The sequence below is a fragment of the Brassica napus genome, unplaced genomic scaffold (genome assembly GCF_020379485.1).
Source record: "Brassica napus cultivar Da-Ae unplaced genomic scaffold, Da-Ae ScsIHWf_1628;HRSCAF=2244, whole genome shotgun sequence".
NCBI classification, from domain to species: domain Eukaryota; kingdom Viridiplantae; phylum Streptophyta; class Magnoliopsida; order Brassicales; family Brassicaceae; genus Brassica; species Brassica napus.
In genome coordinates, this window is record NW_026015044.1 from 2,181 (window position 1) to 20,422 (window position 18,242).

The following is an 18,242-nucleotide window of genomic DNA, read 5'->3' on the forward strand; positions in this document are numbered from 1 at the left end:
AATAAAAATATTTATTCTTGGGTTCACCAAACAATAGAATTGTGTTATTTCATATTCATATATACTATTAAAAAAAAAGAATCTCAAAAAATCTACTTATGAAAGGTTATTAGACCTTTCATTAACTAGCAATATATTTGGTGTTACCATAATATTTGACTAACAATATCTAAACTAAAATTTCTCTAACAATAATTTATTACACCACATCTTTTTAAACATGACAAAGTTATACAACAAATAAACTTTTATTTATTAGACCATATCACATGATAGTGATATACACAATATAGTTTTTATAATTTATTATACACTTTTCTAAACATACAATATAGTTTATATGCTTTATTACACTCTTTTCTAAACATTTATGTAGTTCCAAATATTTACAAAATCAAATTTAACACAAACACTTTAACAAACCATATGTAAAAAAATAAAACTATATATTTTACGTTAAATTATTTTTATAGTTTAAACTAAAATTTGTTATTTAATATAAGATTAAAAAAAATATTCATAATACTGAAAAACACATTCAAAATACCAAATACATATATGAAAAATTCAAATATACCTAATATACATAAAAAATTTAATATACTTTGAATACTCAACTGGGTCTCGGAAAGGACTAGGAATCGAACAAAGACCGCAAATCGACGAAAAAATCAAATATGTACTTTGCCCTAGATCCAAACCCAAACCACCACTATATTTCTTGGTTGATTTTGGTTTGGTTTTTCGGATCCGGTGAAATATCTAAGACTAAAAAGAGTTATATAATAGTGTACATACAAAATATTATATAAACAAATTCACAAATTATATAATTTTAAACAAGTGTCCTTCGATATAATGACTTTGTAACAAAATAATGTACGCCAATTCAAAAATACTGATTCACAAATTTTGTTTATAATCCAAAGAAGAACCCGCACTCTTTTAAAAAAGAAAACAAAATATTGTCAAATTATATTATGTTTTTAAAATTAAATGGTAAAAGAAATAAATAAAAAAATAGTAGTAATTACCAAAAAAAATATTTTAACGGCGTCAGCAAAACATTAAACCCTAAATCCTAATCCCTAAACTCGAAACCCTTGGGTAAACCCTAAGTCCTTGGATAAATACTAAACTCTAATTCAAAACACTAAAACACTCAAGGGTTTAGGATTTAGGGTTTAGGGTTTTAGTGTTTAGTATTTTTTATTTAGAGTTTATGATTTATCCAATGGTTTAGGGTTTACTCAAGGATTTAAAGTTTAGGATTTAGAATTTGAGATTTAGGTATTAGAATTTAAGGTTTAGTGTTTTGCTGATGACGTTTTTTTCTGTAACTACTATTTTTTTTTATCTTTTTATTTTAAAAACATAATATAATTTGACAATATTTTGTTTTTTTTTCTAAAAGATATCTAATTTGAAATAGGGGTGAACCCAAGAATAAATCTAATAAAAATGTGCAATTTATTAGGAATTTAGGATATACTGTAAATGGAAGTATATGTACGAAAAATCGTTTTAGAAACTTTTATCCACGTACGCTACCACTTGTTCAACTTCATCACTCCTCGATTTATTGATGAGATCTTTCCAAAATCTTTAATATTCCTTTTTAGGGGTTTATATGGATTGGATGGTCGGTGTGGCAGCCAGTCATGAAAGTCTATTGGAGCTTAATGGAATGCATATGCTATACACAAACTTATTTTCTCTAAATCTAAGGTTCTCTTTTAAACATTCCTATTTTATATGTAACATTTAAGCAGATATAGAAATATAAATATTGTGAAGTAGTCTCTTCATATACAACTCATAGAACTTTCTCTGTTACATTAGGGAAATTTCTGGCTCACTAGATGGAAGCTATACCTTTTTACTATTTATTTAAATTGTGAACTCTTTTAAATTGGTCGAGTTTGGCTGACCCGTGACATAGAAAGCTTTTGGATCACCATCCAATCTGTTTTCAAAAACAGTGTGTTGCACTTATTGTTGTTGGCATATTATAACCATTATCCTCAAGATATGGTGTACTTGTTTGCATAGAGTATCTCTTTACTAATTACTATTATCATCGAGGGTTCTCTTAAGCATCAAATTATTCTCCTAATTTATCGATTGATTCAAATGACTTTTGGACTTAGCAGAGATCTCAATTGATTTGTCCACCTCTAGTCCTTTTGTTTGATTCTAACGATAAACGTTTTCAAGGAAAAACATTATTCAACATCAGCCAAAAGTAACTTTACCAAAAAAACTTTACTAAACAATATTCTAATATGTTTTATAATAAGTTGTTTTAACTAAAAACATAAGGATTCAAAAATAATTTCTTAAGAATATATATTAGTCTAATAAACATTATAGAAATATAAAAATAATGTACACTTAAAACAATAGTTCTTGTAAATTATATTATGAAACAAGACAAGCGGCAGGAGCCACATCCCACCTTTTTAATTTTTATCAAAGCTACCTCCTCGTTAAACAAAAAGACACACGGCAAAAATCAGCAGTTTCGTTTTCGTACTACACGACACAATATAGGCCCTTAATTTTTCTCCAAAGAACACTCTCCAAGCACGTATCATACAAACCCATGCTAATCTTTATCTCTTCTTATGCGAATCTCAATTGGATACAGACCTGAGTTTTTTTTGCTTTTCTATAACAAGTAAAACATTACGTCGAATAAAAACATTTAAGTTAAAAGATAATAATTTATGGAAAAACTATCAAAGAGCAGGCCTATAAAACTCACAAACCTAACTCATGAACAAGATGGATGGAGTATCTGCTATGAGAAGTCAAAATATAATGGAGCTGTTAAGATAGTTAATAGTAGTGTTATAAGAGAAAGATAGTTACGATCCTTGTCCCCAATAAAGTAATAGGTTGTTGTGTATTGTCATATGTGGCGAATAGAAGAAAAAAAAAACGCATTGGTTAAGAAAGTTTTTTCAAAAAATGAAGTCTTAAAAAAACTCCTTGCCGGGTCACTAAGTCATGGTGTCTTAATTCCGAAAGGAGGTCGATAACATCGTTTGGCGAGCTGTAGGCAGCATTGGTAAATCTCGTTTATAGGCTACCGGCAGCAAGGAGAATATGCAGTTTTGAGTGTTAATATTTCCGTTTACAAAAAAGAAGTTGACGTCTTACTGCCATAATGTAGTTAGAGTAATCCGTTTTTGGTATGTTATTTTGTTTAGAGTTGTGTGTTGCTCTGTTTCCGTTTAGAGTAGGTAATCTATTCCGCGAGTATCTTTGTGAATTTCATCATGCTTTTAATGAGCTTCTAATAACATAAGTTTCAGTGAAAAAAATAAGATAAAGGTAATCTCTGTTTTGAATAAAGAAGAGAAGACAAGAGAAGAGAGAAATTGGTGTATATTATTCCATGAGTAATGAGTCCTTTATATAGGATTACAATAGCTTGTGGACAAAGCCACTTGGAGAACAAGTAAAGCTTGGAGAACAAGTATATTTAAGATATGCCATAATGGCATCACCATAATATTCATAACACTTCCCCTTGATGTCCATTATGCGCGTAAGATGCTGCCTCGTTAAAAACCCCACCAGGAAAACCCAATAGGAAAAAACCATGGTTAAAGGAAAAAGAGTGCAGCGTATAATGACTTCCCCTCATGTGTACATACGTCGAGATCTTTGAGACAACGTAGTTCAATAAGATGAGTGAGCTTCTTGAAAGTAGCAGGGGTAGCGTCTTGGTGAATGAAACAGCCAAATATTTACTCGAACGAACTTGTAGGAAACGAACTTCGCCATTCTTCAGTAGTGCATGAGTCTTCATGATCTGATCATTTCTTGGATTCTTTTTATCTCCAAAACTATAGAACAATGATAGATTTTCATTTCCCAAATTGTAACATTCTCTTTGGGTGTCTATCTTTTATGTGTTCTTTGTTGCCTCGTTAAAACCTTGTCATGGAAAAACCCAGTGGGATAAAAACCATGATGAGGGAAAAGAGTACAACCACACATATTTCACATTTCTTCTTCGGAAAGCAATATCTTCAGGATATGCATTCCAATAAGAGAAATCTCCTTTTTAAATTGATAATATTGTAATACTCTTTCCATTAGAGTATTCAAGGTCTATAGATTTCTGGTCCACAATTCTTATTTGATATAGACAATATTTTCTTAGTCTATTTAGACTTCAAACCAAACTTCTTACATACAATCGTCTAGACATTCGTTTCGTACATACGAATAACTCATTCGTAACTATTATGACTTTCTTTCTTGTCATATGAAATTACATCTTTTGGTTATGAAAAAGATTAGTAATTTTCTCAATAACACTTTAAATATGGTACTTCAAGACCAAACATGTATGAGCATCTTAAATAAAATCCTTCACGGATCTTTATGATAACATCTAATTTTAGATCTCCAATTTGGAATACATAAAGATAATATTTGTATTGTCAAGAGCTTTCTTCCAAAATACAATTTTCTATAACTCTTCAGGAGTTTTATTGATATTCAAATCAATGATTCTATTGATCTATAATCACTTGACAAATATAAAGATGTATTGATTTACTTCAAATATTTCATATATCCCATAAAACATATTTCGATCGAATAGCTAGAGTTCCCGGGAACATGACTTTGATATAAACAATCCTTCAGGGATTATATATTTTAGGGATTCTATCTCTTAAGGATTACTAGTTTCCAGTGGGTCGTATAATTCAAATTCTTCATTTATTTTCAGAATAATAAGAAACTTGAAAGTAGTTGCATCTACCACATGAGACTATGTCTCTTCACAATCAATTCCATATTGATCTTTCAATGAGCAACAAATCATTTCCCACTTGTTTTACACTTTTAGTGTATGGACTACTGGTCCAAATACTTGTCTCTTTCACAAGAGTTTGTATTTTGTCTATTGTTTCTTTCTGACTTGGCCAATCATTTATTTGTGTACACTTTTCAATAGACTTTCTTTCATGATCCTCTTTCTCATTCATCATATCAACTGCCATTTTTTAGGCATAAATATCATTGACGTCGATTTGCTTATCAGTTCCATTTTATTTCATACATGACATCACTTATTGAGATCTCTTCATTGTCTCAGGTACCTGAATTCTTTCAGTCATGTTTAATGTCTCTTCTGGAGATCATTCACAAACTCTTATTCCTCTTGACCATTATTTTATGCTCCTTTCATTTACGAGGATTTTTTTTTATCTTTGGAACCAATATGTTTACTACGCTTCAGGCGTAACTGGCAGTTTGATATTGTTCTTCTGGAACATCAATTCTTATTTGGAGCATTTACAGCTGGTATATGTGATTTGATCACTGTATTTATTTGGGTCAGTAAATGTGTCTGGCAACTGATTTACTAAGCTATATAATTGAATTATCTTTTGGACTTATCTTTAGTCCGAGAATCAATGATAATTCATTCGAACTTATATTCTTTTCCAGCTGTTTATTTTCTCCCTCTTATGTTGGAAATACTAATTCAACTTTGGCATTCAAATCGAGTCTTACTTATATCCTTCGGGGATGGCTCTAGATTCTTAAGAATCAATGGAGATTCATATCCAACATGTATTCCAACTTTATTTGAAAACACATCTTACTTAAAGCTCTGTGGTGGAGCAATTGGAATGTATGTCACACATCCAACATTCTTAGATGCAAAATGGTTGGTTTCTGACCCACTACCAATGACGGGGAGAACCATTAATTACTTGTTGGTTTGATGCGAATTAGTGTTGCTCAAAATGTTTATCACTTATCCTAGTGATTTTTCTATAGTCGTCAAAGACTTTAAGACGTGAATTCACCAATATCATAAAGATGCGTAGTGGGTGATCAGTCCACCAACATCTCCATTATGCCAATAATTTCATTTGGCTGGTGAAAACCGTATTTTCATTTTATCTTATGAGAAAGAAATATATGTGAAATCATTCATAAGAATCTTCTGGTTCTTCAATGAATATTCATAAATCTTTATGTATCTTTTCACATCACTACTAAACCAAAATGGTCTAACTGGTTCATGCCAAGTATTTTATAAACTTCTGGTTTACTCTGTATTTATCTCCATTACACTAAATCTTTGTGTAGTATAATCTATAAGAGGCTGTATATACTTTCTCTAAAATACTTATACTGTCTTGAGAAATATTTCTGAATTGAAATATATATAGCATTTCTTTTGCTTACTGTCTCAACATAAGTGTCAAAATCCCACAGATTCCCTTTGAGAATGATTCATCAATCTTAGTTTAGTGCAAACATAATCTTTTGGATGTTTGACTTATCATTAAATGTGAGATTCATTAACTCTTCCCCTCGAGATGATAAAACTACATGTTTATCAATCTCGAATGAGTCTCATTTTGAATCAACAACATACCCTAGATGGGTCATGTATTCTTTCTCAAATCCTTTTAACTTCTTAGACTTATAAGAATATGACGCAATAAGGATTTTAAATTGCATTCTTATGTGCAGTAATATTATGTACTCTTCTGGAGCATCATATATATCTTCTTCCTGAACATTCTATAAGGTTTTACTACCATGTATTGTACTCACAATAATTTTCTCTCATATTTGGGTGATTGAATCATATCTCTTATCATCTTTATTTTCTCAACTTCAACTTCAAGTGAGAGAATGAGTTTTAAATAGAAACTCTTGGGTATTTATTTATTACCATCTTTATTTCTCAACTTCAAGTGAGAGTATGAGTTCTAAAAAAAAAAAAACTCTTTGGATCTTGACCTTATTTATATCCACATTCACGTCTACAACCACTTTTATGTTCATTTTCTTGAACAATACTATTTGTGTTGATTTTCTTTCTCAATATAAAATGTCATATTCTCTTCAGGAGAATGATTATAATCAACTAGACATGATTTAACATCTAATTTTAAAAGCTCATTATTTTTCTCAGTCTCAAAGAAATAAAATATAGTTATAAACCTCCCTTTTTTTTCTCAATCGTTTGTCTGCTGGACAACATTACTTATATAATATATGCATCATTAAAAACTTCTTCGAGAAATTTTACTTTTAAACTCAACATCCAACATAGTTGAGATTTATTTACAGACTTCAGGTCTGGTAATCTTTAGTTGCAAGATACACAATTAGGTAATCACTTTTGGGATTATACCTTTCTTTGGATTGTTTTCCAAAACGTATAGATCTTTTAAAAAGTAAATAAGCTATATATTCATATATTTGCGTACAAAATGTATAAGGCAATATCAATATTTTATGTTCAATGCATAAATGTTTCTCAAAAGTCATAATATAAACCAACGAACAATTGAATTACTAATCATTCTTATCAAAATTTTCGAAGGTCAACCATATAATCTTTAAGCATTGAACAATGCACAGCTGTAAAACTAAGTCTATATGCAGCCGTAAATTATATGCTTTAGGAACATCAATTACTATGCTTTTACATTAAATTATATGCATCCGTAAATAACAATATGCATATAGATTAATATAAACAACTTATAAGGCAATATCAATATTCTATGATCAATGCATTAACGTTTCTCACACATCATATAAAGAAATATTGATTTAAGATTCCATGAGACTAACAACCTACACGTCTTCCTAATAATTCGTTAACAATCTACATGTGTTAATGTTCAAAATATATTCGTGTGTCGTGTTAATCGATTCAAGCCAGATATGCTAAAGTAAAATCAGATGTGTGACATATTTTAGAAAAACATGGGATGCAGCCATAAAATATTAATAAAAGTATGGTACGCAGCCGTAAAGTTAAAACTATGGAATATTAATTTATACACAAGAACGAATGCTACCAATAGAATTAAGGGCAAGACAGTTTCACAGCTTAATTAATTTATGAAAGTCATAATCCTATATGCAACTGTAATAATTATATGAAGCCGTGTACATGCCTATAAAAGATGTGACAGATGTATTCTAACGAGTGAAAGCAATATGAACAATATAAACATATATGCTAGCGTGATGACATAACATAATATAAGCATCACATATGATAATACATAAATAAAATACGTGCGAGTGTAGGCTATAATCATATTGAGCATTAGCTTATAAACATCGACAAGATCTCTTTTAAATCAAACGATTTTCTTTCCTTGAAACAAGGGTAGATCAATATTGTCGACTAAAGCTCCTAAGCTCATACTCTGTATGAATCCATTTTTACAAACCATGAATTGATAATAAACATGGTTTGAAGAAGGAATAGAAATAAACTAAAACTGTAAAATAAAATCTATACCTATTAGCTTGCTAGAGTTTGGTGCTGATAACGTGTTTTGAATAAAGAAGAGAAGACAAGAGAAGAGAGAAATTGGTGTATATTATTCCATGAGTAATGAGTCCTTTATATAGGATTACAATAGCTTGTGGACAAAGCCACTTGGAGAACAAGTAAAGCTTGGAGAACAAGTATATTTAAGATATGCCATAATGGCATCACCATAATATTCATAACAATCTCCTATATATTAATAGAGAAATATTTAAAAAATTATAACATGTAGTTTGTACTAATTAAAAAAATATCATGCTGAGTTGTCATGTGATTAGAATGCTAATTTTACTTATGTAGTGGCTTGAGAATCAATTGATAATTTTGTTAGTCCAAAATTAAATTGGTAAAGAATATTATATTATATAGTATGTCTATTATGGATCATTCATTTAACAAATTGAAATTATTATATACTATTTTCTTAAATAAAACCTACGGAATCATCTAATGTGATTAAGATATATACGGCAATTAATGATTTTAAATAATAAGGATTTGCTAACAATCTGTATATTTTCTATCATTTTTGTTTAGTTATTTATTATTAAAATAAATTACAATTACATTAATCATATAATAAAAAAATTAGATTTTTTTGTATATGTTATATTTTGAATTTTTTAAAACAAATATAAATTATTAAAACTGTTAAAAGTTTCACATAAACTTTTGTGATCAAGGTTACTTTTTTCTACAATAAGATACAACGATTATAAAATTATTTGAATAAATAATTTTATTTTAATAGGTGTTTATGTTATATATATATATTTCATATCGTTTAAATTAAACTATACATCATATGAAAATACATACTTATATTTTGATATCTGCGTTGAACATATATTAAAAAATTAATATTTTAATTTTGAAATCTTCATTGTTTTTTAAAAATGTTTATAAATTATTGAAACCACTAAACATTTCACATTAAAAATAAAATCGTTGGTGTAAAATTTTGTTACAAAAATATGCAAATAATCATAAAATCATATGAGTAGAAACCTCATTTAATAAATATCCAAATTAAAAGTATACTATATATCTATGTTAATATCATTTAAATTTAATTATATATCATATATGATAGATAAGATTGATTGTTTTGATTTATTTACCCTAAAATGATTGCGAATAAACAAGAGCGTTCGTTTGATTTATATGCGCACGTCAATTTATTATATAATAGTAACTGATTTTTTATTTATTTAATATATAATTATTATTTTATTAATTTCATAATATGCAAAAAAATATTAAATAAGTAATAAATATAAAATATTTATTCTTCATAAGGCGCGAATCTTAACCTAAATATGTATCTCTTTAATAATTTTAAATCTTAAACATTTTTTAAATCTCAGGCCAAAACAAAATAACAAAATGAGAATAAACTTAAAAATCAATATTTATATCGAGCAATAACCAAAATAAAAAAAATGACACAAAAATGAGAAAAATATTGACGATAGATAGGATTGGCATGTGAACGTAAACTTTTCATAACCATAATTAACTTTTAAGTTGCTAAATTATGATATAAAACCTAGCTGGCATAGTTTCATTGTAACCAAATAGTACGCCTGAGATTCTTCGGGATAAACGTTAGGTTCTTATGCGATAAGTGATTTTTTTACTTAAAATATTTTTTTAAATGGGATGAGCTCATCAGTAAACAAATTATGTAATTAACAAAAAAGTTTTTGAAAATTGTTTAAGAGCCAAAAATATTAATTCGATCAAGAATATACATTTTATTTTTTCATACGATATTTCTTAAATAATTTTCATATAAATTCACCATGCGCAAAGAGCAGGTCTTATCCTAGTATGAATTATCTGTTAAACTGTTTACATATGTATGAAAATCCTTGAAAATCAATATATTATGTACAAAGAGAGTAAATTCCTGTTAGGTCATAACCAAATTGTGTATCAGAACAAAAAAACTTTGTCAATGCAATTAAGATTTTTGTTAGTAGAGCTATTATCTCTCGCCTTGTAAAACTTTTTTCCTTTTCCCGGGACCTGGTGGCCAATTTTGTCACCACAAAAGAAAGTTTGGAGTCGAATTTTTATCATATTCGATAATTTGCAGAGGTGGTACAGCCAAAGCCAAGTGGTTCTTGGCACATTCTCGTGCAGAAGTTAAAAGGTATCGTAAACAACAAAGTAAGTATTACATTATACTATATGATTGACATGTGATCTGCGCAGTTGTAAAGAAACTTTCAAGTCTGGGAAAACATGTCGTTGCATTAGTAATCCCCAAAAATGATTTTTTTTTTGTGCACCAAATGATTATATTAAGAATTAAAAGTCTAACGGGCTTAAGCGATTACATCCAGAGGTAATCTCCGCGAAAAGACAATGAAAGAAAAGTACTACAACAAGGGAAAAGATAGATGTGTAGGAAAAGTAAAAGAACTCGTAGAGCAGCTTTACTTTGAACCCTACAACTGTTATTTGGAGCAACAAATTATAGTCGGAGTGGTCGACGTTGAAATACCCAACTGAAAGGATTTAAAAACGGTTACATACCAACTCTGATGATAAGCGGCCTTCGCTTGATGGCAATGTCAAGAAATTTTGCCCATATGGTGACAGCATATGTACGAAGTAACCTCCAATAAAATGCCTTAGTCAGAGAGAGTCGACCTATGAACTCCGCTTTTAGAGAACTCGTCTGGCATGACATAATTGCCATTTTCCAATAGACAGAGATACTCATAGTGTCAAAGTGAAAGTTCGAAGCTCAGTAAACATAAAACGCGACAATGGAGAAAGAGAAGTCACAAGGAGAATGGCTAGGTGAACCAGAGATAAGCGGATGAAGAAATACTAGATAAATTTTGAAGTGTACTAGATGATTGACATGTGGTTTGCGCAATTTTAAAGAAACATTCAAGTCTGGGAAAACATCACAAGAACATACATTAAATCCCCAAAAAAAGATCTTAAATTTAAGATTTAATGATGTCTGTCTTCAAAAACGGCTTCAAATAAAAACTTCGTATTTTTTTTTATATTTACATTAAAGTTTTGATTTCTTTTATAAATAAGTCAAACATACATTAAAATATCAATATAGAATTAATTCATAAGATGTTACACTCTAATGTAAAATTACTTCATAATAACAAAGCTAGACAGTGTTTATTTTGTATTAAATTTGGTTAGTGTAGTATTGTCGCCATGTAAAATTTGCCTTTAATGTTATATAATATTTCTTCTGTTTTTTTATTTAATTTTATTTCTTCTGTTTATATAGTATTTCTTCTGTTTTATATCTTTATAAGATTCTATAACTTTTCTTTTAATTAATTAATTTATTCAATTAATTTAATATGTAAAAGTAAAAATTATGAAAATATATGTAAAAGAAATGAATGATATAATACTATAAGACTAGAGTTTATGAGTGATATGATTAAAATACAAAGAAAGATTGAATCTCAAATTTGATGTTAAGAATAATGACTTTCACTATTCAAAATATTTTCAAAAAAATTAGAGTGGGGTAAAACCTCAAAAACAAAGTTTTGAAGTTTTTTTTTTGGGGAAAAGCTCTTAACGACATAAAAATGCGAGAGAGGTTAAGAAATTAATTGTAATTTTAAGAATCCTAATAAATATGTACGTTTTGGGAATCCTAATCAACAGTTATTTTGAGTCCTCTGATCTCCTCTTAGAATATTTCCTTTCCAATTTAGCCATTAAATCTGAAAATCAAATTTTTATTTGGAACATATTGCTCACCTAACAAAGATTAGAAAATAATTTACACAATCACGTTTTCCTCTTAATATTATGCTACTAAATTAAATCATTATTAACCAAATATAGATTTTTTAACATCTAAGTCTTAAAGTGTTAGTTCCCAAAAATCCAGGTATGGTATCTACATCTACCATTTCTGATTTTTTTACCATGTTTTATAAATAATAAAATCCCAAATTACATAAAAGATATCAAAGGAAATTTCGTGGAAGCTGCCTCGTGTGGACCCAAAATACAAAACTAATCAGTATTTATAAACACACAACATAAGAACCAGCAAAGCAAAAAACATATTCGTTACTCAGAGTATATATACATTTTTTGAATAAGTGTAGAAATGGCGGGGATCGTTGAACAGTGGTCAGCGGCGGAGAACGGGAACGCAAACATGACCGCTAAAGGATCGAGCAGAGAGCTGAGACATGGAGGAAGAACAGCTCACAACATGTCTTCTTCTTCGTTGAGGAAGAAGTCTGACATAAGAGTGATCCAAAAGGTTCCATACAAAGGTCTTAAAGATTTTCTCTCTAACCTTCAAGAAGTCATTCTCGGCACGAAGCTGGCTATTCTTTTTCCGGCCATACCTGCCGCAATTATTGGCACATATTGCGGCTTCAGTCAGGTTAGATTTGTTTGCATGATTATCGATTAGATGAAGAGATTAAGGCATAAGGCCCAACTATTCATCTGTTAAACAAAAAAAAAACATTGCCAAACAGAGTAGCATTCAAGACAGTCCTTCAGTTTTTTTACGTGTAGGAATAAAAATATGAAATACTATCAGTTACAATTATTTTTGAATATGTGACTAAACATCAAACAATCCATTCTCCAAAAATGTAAGGAATCAATGAGGTAATCGTGATTAATTTTTAATATATACTAGAGCCGGTGTCCGCGCTTCGCGCGGATTACATATGTAATTAAAGTAATGTTTTATTAAAATTTGGAGTTTTAGTTTTTGAAAGTGTGAGTTAAGTTTTGTTTTTTTGGATGTGAAGACGTAGAAACAAAATAGTTTGACAGTAGAAATAAGTAATTGTCCAAAGGGAATAGAATCCAGTAGATAACGAAAAAGAATTAAAATAAGATAAGACGTAAACGATGTATGTGAGGTATATTATGAATGATCTTGTAGAGCGGCCACTTTCTATTGCGGGCGGACCTATAGATAAAAACAATTTTGTTAGTACATCTTAATTATTGAGTTTAAAGAGTTTCGGGTGGGCAGACTTACTGGTAGTTTGCATCTTATGGTATAGAAAGTTGTTTAAGATTCCGGGAAGTCTGCTCTGGGTGATCATCGGATCGTGATTCTGGAGGAGAGAGAGAAAATAATTTAGTATTTTTGTATAATGTTGTGTATTGGGTTGCAAATAATATTGGATTACCTGGTAGGTGCGATAGACCGTTGTATATTTATTTGTAGACAATGTTTTTAACCCTTCCTATCTTTTGATCCTTTCCTTGTATAATTTTGAGGCCTGACTTGGTAGTAACTCAGGAAAGACCAACATAGAACTGTCCATGGGTGAAAACGGGCTGTGACAAATACAGTACGGCACCTTTCAAACTTTGACCCTGACTTTTGTTAATTGTCATTGCGTAACATAGCCTGATTGGAAATTGCCGCAGATGGAGCTGTTCGGGAATAAGTAGAATAAGTAAATGAAATTATTTTGTTGGAGCAAGTAGTCGAGACATGTCTCTATTATATTTGGGCTTTTAATAATTGAAAAATATAGAACATTGCTGGATTAAGTGATTTAATTTTGTGTATACCTTTCACTTTATTCCGTACTCCTAGTGGACGTCCGCGTTTACGTTTCGTTGTGTTCGAACTTGATGACTCTGATATTGGTAAGAAAAATATTACTAATAAATTAAGTTATGATTATAACAAATAAAAACTAATAAGATGTCAAATAATTCGAGAGTATGACTTTCCTTGTTTTAATATATGTGAATTTCCATAATAAGATGTCAAATAATTTAATATCAGTTTTTTTTTGTTTTAAAATATTAAGTAAGTTTAAACATTTAATTAACATCTGAGGGTTTGGATTTTAAGATCTGAGGTACGGGTATGGATACAGAGAGGGTATGTGGAAGGTCTGTGGGGATCATGAATGGAGGATTTATGAGAGCACATTGAAGTACCATCACTCTCATCGGAGGCGTTATGGGGGATGAGTTGGGGGAGAGGAAGAGAATCGCGAAACAGAGCGAGACGCCGCTTAGGGTTAGGGATGATGATTTCAGAGGAAGGGCCGATATAACCCGAACCGTAAGAGTGTATCTGGATTTGTCTGGGAGTTGGGCTTAATGGGCTGTGACACAAAATACATATGAAGAGAGGCAGGGAGATGAGGCTATGGACTGGGCCGTGATGATTTCGTTTTTTTTTTAATTTCAAGCCCACTTCGTTATGACCTGGCATATTGGTTGGTCCTGATTATTTTGTCCATGTGGATAGCCTTAGGAAGCTAGAATTTAGCTTCTTTATATAGTGGGATGGCATTATTCGCGTGAATATTTAAATTATTACTAGCCACTAAATTAGGTATCCAATGGAAGAATTTAATTGATTGGATCTGCAATCATTAACGTTTTGAGATTAATGATTTGGTATGTAATGTGCAACGTAATTGATAAAGAGTATTTACGGTAACAATTGCACGTACTTAACATTATGCTAAATTGCGAATGTTTACAGCCGTGGATATTTGGACTGAGCATGTTAGGACTCACACCTTTGGCTGAGCGAGTCAGCTTTCTAACAGAGTAAGTACTTCATTCATCCTCATCCAAGTACTTAACTCTTATCCTATATATCCATTTACTTATTTTATTTATTTGAATTTTTCACGTTACGATTTTCTTTTCGATCAAGACAAGGCTTAGCCAACTGTCAATGGAATGAAATCGAATCTATCCATCTGTAGATAAAAATATCGCGTTAAATCAAATATTTTATGTCAAGATTTAACCCGCTGCAACTATGTCAGTGCTTTATTTGAATTTGAGGACTTTTACGAATCTCATTCTAGTTAGGTCGAATCCACCATACATTTGTTCGTTTATTACTTTTCTTTTTGAAATAATTGGACCAATATTCTTTCGGAATTCGTCATCGCATTATTGGGTATCAGTCACAGACCGGATACAATTATTTCTCACTCATGTGTCGACGTGACAGCATAGTACAAAGCTTTATCCTTTTTAATTTTTATATTCAACTAGTTTAGGATCTCGAACCATTTTTATATAAATGTATTTCTCGGTGATTTAGAATTTTTATTCATGTGGTTATATTTCTACATTAACATCTCTCGTGCTTCCCATGCAGGCAGCTGGCTTTCTACACCGGTCCTACATGTAACGTCTTCTTTGCCAACTATATATTGTTTTCAGTTACAAACAGTAATTAACTTATTTTATCAGTAGAAACTCAATTATTTTGTGTTTAATATAAACTGCAGTGGGTGGCTTATTGAACGCAACTTGTGGAAACGCTACCGAGTTGATAATCGCGATTCTTGCATTGACCAACAATAAAGTCGCAGTGGTAAAGTACTCGCTGCTAGGTTCCATTTTGTCGAACCTTCTATTGGTTCTTGGGACTTCGCTCTTCTGTGGTGGAATTGCTAATCTCCGAAGGGAGCAACGGTTCGACCGGGTATAGCCTCTCCCTATGTACTCTGATTATATCAGAAGTCAAAACTAATATTACAGTATTTCTTTTATTTTTAACATAACTTAACCGAAACTGTAATAGGTTTGGTTCAATTAGTGTTACCCGGTATAGTTAGGGTTTACTAAAGTTTTTTTTTTGGTAAAAGAAAAATAAGAAATCAAAGGGTTTACTTAAGTTTTTGCTTGACAAACAATCAAATATTTATAACTAAATTTAAGTAATGGACGTGAGGAAACCAAGTGAACTGATTGTGTGATGTTTTTTTTTATTGTTGCAGAAACAAGCCGATGTGAACTTCTTCTTACTCCTAATGGGACTGTTGTGTCACTTGCTGCCAATGTTGTTTGGATACGTTGCAAACGGAGAGACTCCGGCTGGTTTGATTGCAGACATGTCACTGAATCTGTCACGAGCCAGTAGTATTGTTATGTTGATCGCTTACATCGCATATCTCGTTTTCCAGCTTTGGACTCACCGCCAATTGTTTGACGCACAAGATGAGGTACAAAAATATATATTCACATAAAGATACGTGAAGAGAGTATAAATTTTCTTCTTCTTTTTTTGATAAATATGTGAATATTCATTATGAAGATAATGACACAAGGAGATACAAATAGTTTTGGGAAATTGCACCCAGTGACTAAGAAAAAAAACAAAATTAACTAAACAACCAAAAACACACTCTCTCTCTTCTTTTATCTTCCTATCTCTCTCTACTCTCTCTCCAGAAAACTAATTTTATTTATTTTCTTGGTTATTTCACAAATAACCCCTAGTTTTGGGAAATTTTCTTGTTTGGCAGAAACAAAACCTAATGCATCTAGTTTGGCTAATCAATGCAATTTTCTTGTTCTAACAAATCTTTAAAACGTAACTTTGGTTCAGGATGACGAGTATGATGACAATGTCGCTGAGGAAGAGACCGCAGTGATTAGCTTTTGGAGTGGATTTGCATGGTTGGTTGGGATGACACTAGTCATCGCATTGCTATCGGAGTATGTTGTGGCCACCATTGAGGTAACTTTGGTTAAGTCTCATGAAGTTCAATGAATGAGTTAGTTCAGATCTTTTATACATTACTTTAGATTCCATCACACTTACAATGAGACTCGTACATATAATGATCATATAAATATACATACGAATAAACTTACTATGGCTTATCTTTGGTTAGAACGCATCGGAATCATGGGGCCTGTCAGTGAGTTTCATAAGTATTATATTGCTTCCTATTGTTGGAAACGCTGCTGAACATGCTGGAGCCATCATTTTCGCTTTCAAGAACAAGCTTGTAAGTTCTAATTTCGCTTTATAAAAAAACTTGTGGATTAACCAAAAAATGATACAATGCATGAACTCATTTTTAACGAAAATAATTTTGCAGGACATATCTTTGGGAGTTGCGTTAGGATCTGCAACTCAGATTGGTTTATTCGTAGTCCCATTGACCGTTATCGTGGCATGGATTCTAGGAATAAATATGGATCTCAATTTCAATCTTCTTGAAACCGGTTCTCTTGCTCTTTCCATTATCATCACAGCCTTCACATTACAGGTTACAAAGATGATCACATTTATACAAATCAACGGATGATTCAAAACTTCAAGCATCAATAATTAAATATTGTGTTATTTTTTTTGTGGTTATTCAGGATGGGACTTCTCACTACATGAAAGGATTGGTTCTCTTGCTTTGTTATATCATCATTGCCATTTGTTTCTTTGTTGACAAACTTCCTCAGAGTGAGTTAAATTCCAAAATACATACACGTTAGTAGTTAGATTGACATTAATAATAGGAGTCCTTAATAATAATAAGATAGCACAAAATTAATGTAATCATTGTTTTTTCAGAACAACCAAATGCTATTCACTTGGGACATCAACTGATGAACAATGTTGCCGCTGCAAACGGCGAAGGCGTTTTCTCATCTTAAATTTTTGCCTAATGTCTTTATTCATTTTCATAAATTGGAAAACAACTTGTCGAAGAGATTCATTGTGTTGTGGGTCTTGATGAAGATAAGTTTGGAGAAAATTCATTTTTGGGTTTTCAGTGGACTATTCTCTATGTATGCTTTCTGTTCTATTTTCATTCTTAAGTTCTCTATTCTATGATCAATCATTTTTCTGAGCAGTTAATTATGAAATTATGAATAATTGGGTTATCAAGGTTCTTTCTATTGAGCAGTCAAACCATAAGCTTTAAAGGCCGAATAATAAGGTAATAGGCCTCATATATATTCACCATTGGAAGCCCAGGCCGAGGGTCCTGAGAGGAGTTTGAATCACACTGTATACGAAGCTGCTTCATTGGTCTGTCCATTCAAATACCAAACGTCCGATCAGTCATCGCCGATGTGCATCCAACGGTTCATATTTAAATCCAGTTCCTGGGACCTACATCAG

The 18,242-nt window shown here is 31.0% G+C and overlaps 1 protein-coding gene and 1 long non-coding RNA gene across 2 annotated transcripts; one reads left to right on the forward strand and one right to left on the reverse strand.

The window, feature by feature from the left end:
* Nucleotides 1–12,402: 12,402 nt before the first annotated feature.
* On the forward strand, nt 12,403–17,970 carry LOC125598112 (vacuolar cation/proton exchanger 1-like). Its single transcript, XM_048772439.1, has 10 exons — nt 12,403–12,755; nt 14,850–14,917; nt 15,483–15,511; nt 15,616–15,812; nt 16,108–16,332; nt 16,719–16,850; nt 17,008–17,124; nt 17,218–17,388; nt 17,486–17,576; nt 17,688–17,970. Exons 1-10 carry the CDS (start codon nt 12,471–12,473, stop codon nt 17,768–17,770), a joined length of 1,398 nt encoding a protein of 465 aa, XP_048628396.1. The 5' UTR covers nt 12,403–12,470; the 3' UTR covers nt 17,771–17,970.
* Nucleotides 13,026–14,618, reverse strand: LOC125598113. Its single transcript, XR_007332210.1, has 3 exons — nt 13,525–14,618; nt 13,371–13,449; nt 13,026–13,298 (listed from the first exon to the last, which is right to left on the reverse strand). It is a non-coding gene; the product is annotated as an uncharacterized LOC125598113 (long non-coding RNA).
* Nucleotides 17,971–18,242: the final 272 nt, after the last annotated feature.

What these genes read in the sequence shown, in the direction of transcription:
- LOC125598112 (XM_048772439.1), top strand. Translation starts at nt 12,471, where the DNA reads ATGGCGGGGATCGTTGAACAGTGGTCAGCGGCGGAGAACGGGAACGCA. An exon ending in CATATTGCGGCTTCAGTCAG is followed by an intron (nt 12,756 to 14,849) that starts GTTAGATTTGTT and finishes GAATGTTTACAG; the next exon opens with CCGTGGATATTTGGACTGAG. An exon ending in TTTCTACACCGGTCCTACAT is followed by an intron (nt 15,512 to 15,615) that starts GTAACGTCTTCT and finishes TATAAACTGCAG; the next exon opens with TGGGTGGCTTATTGAACGCA.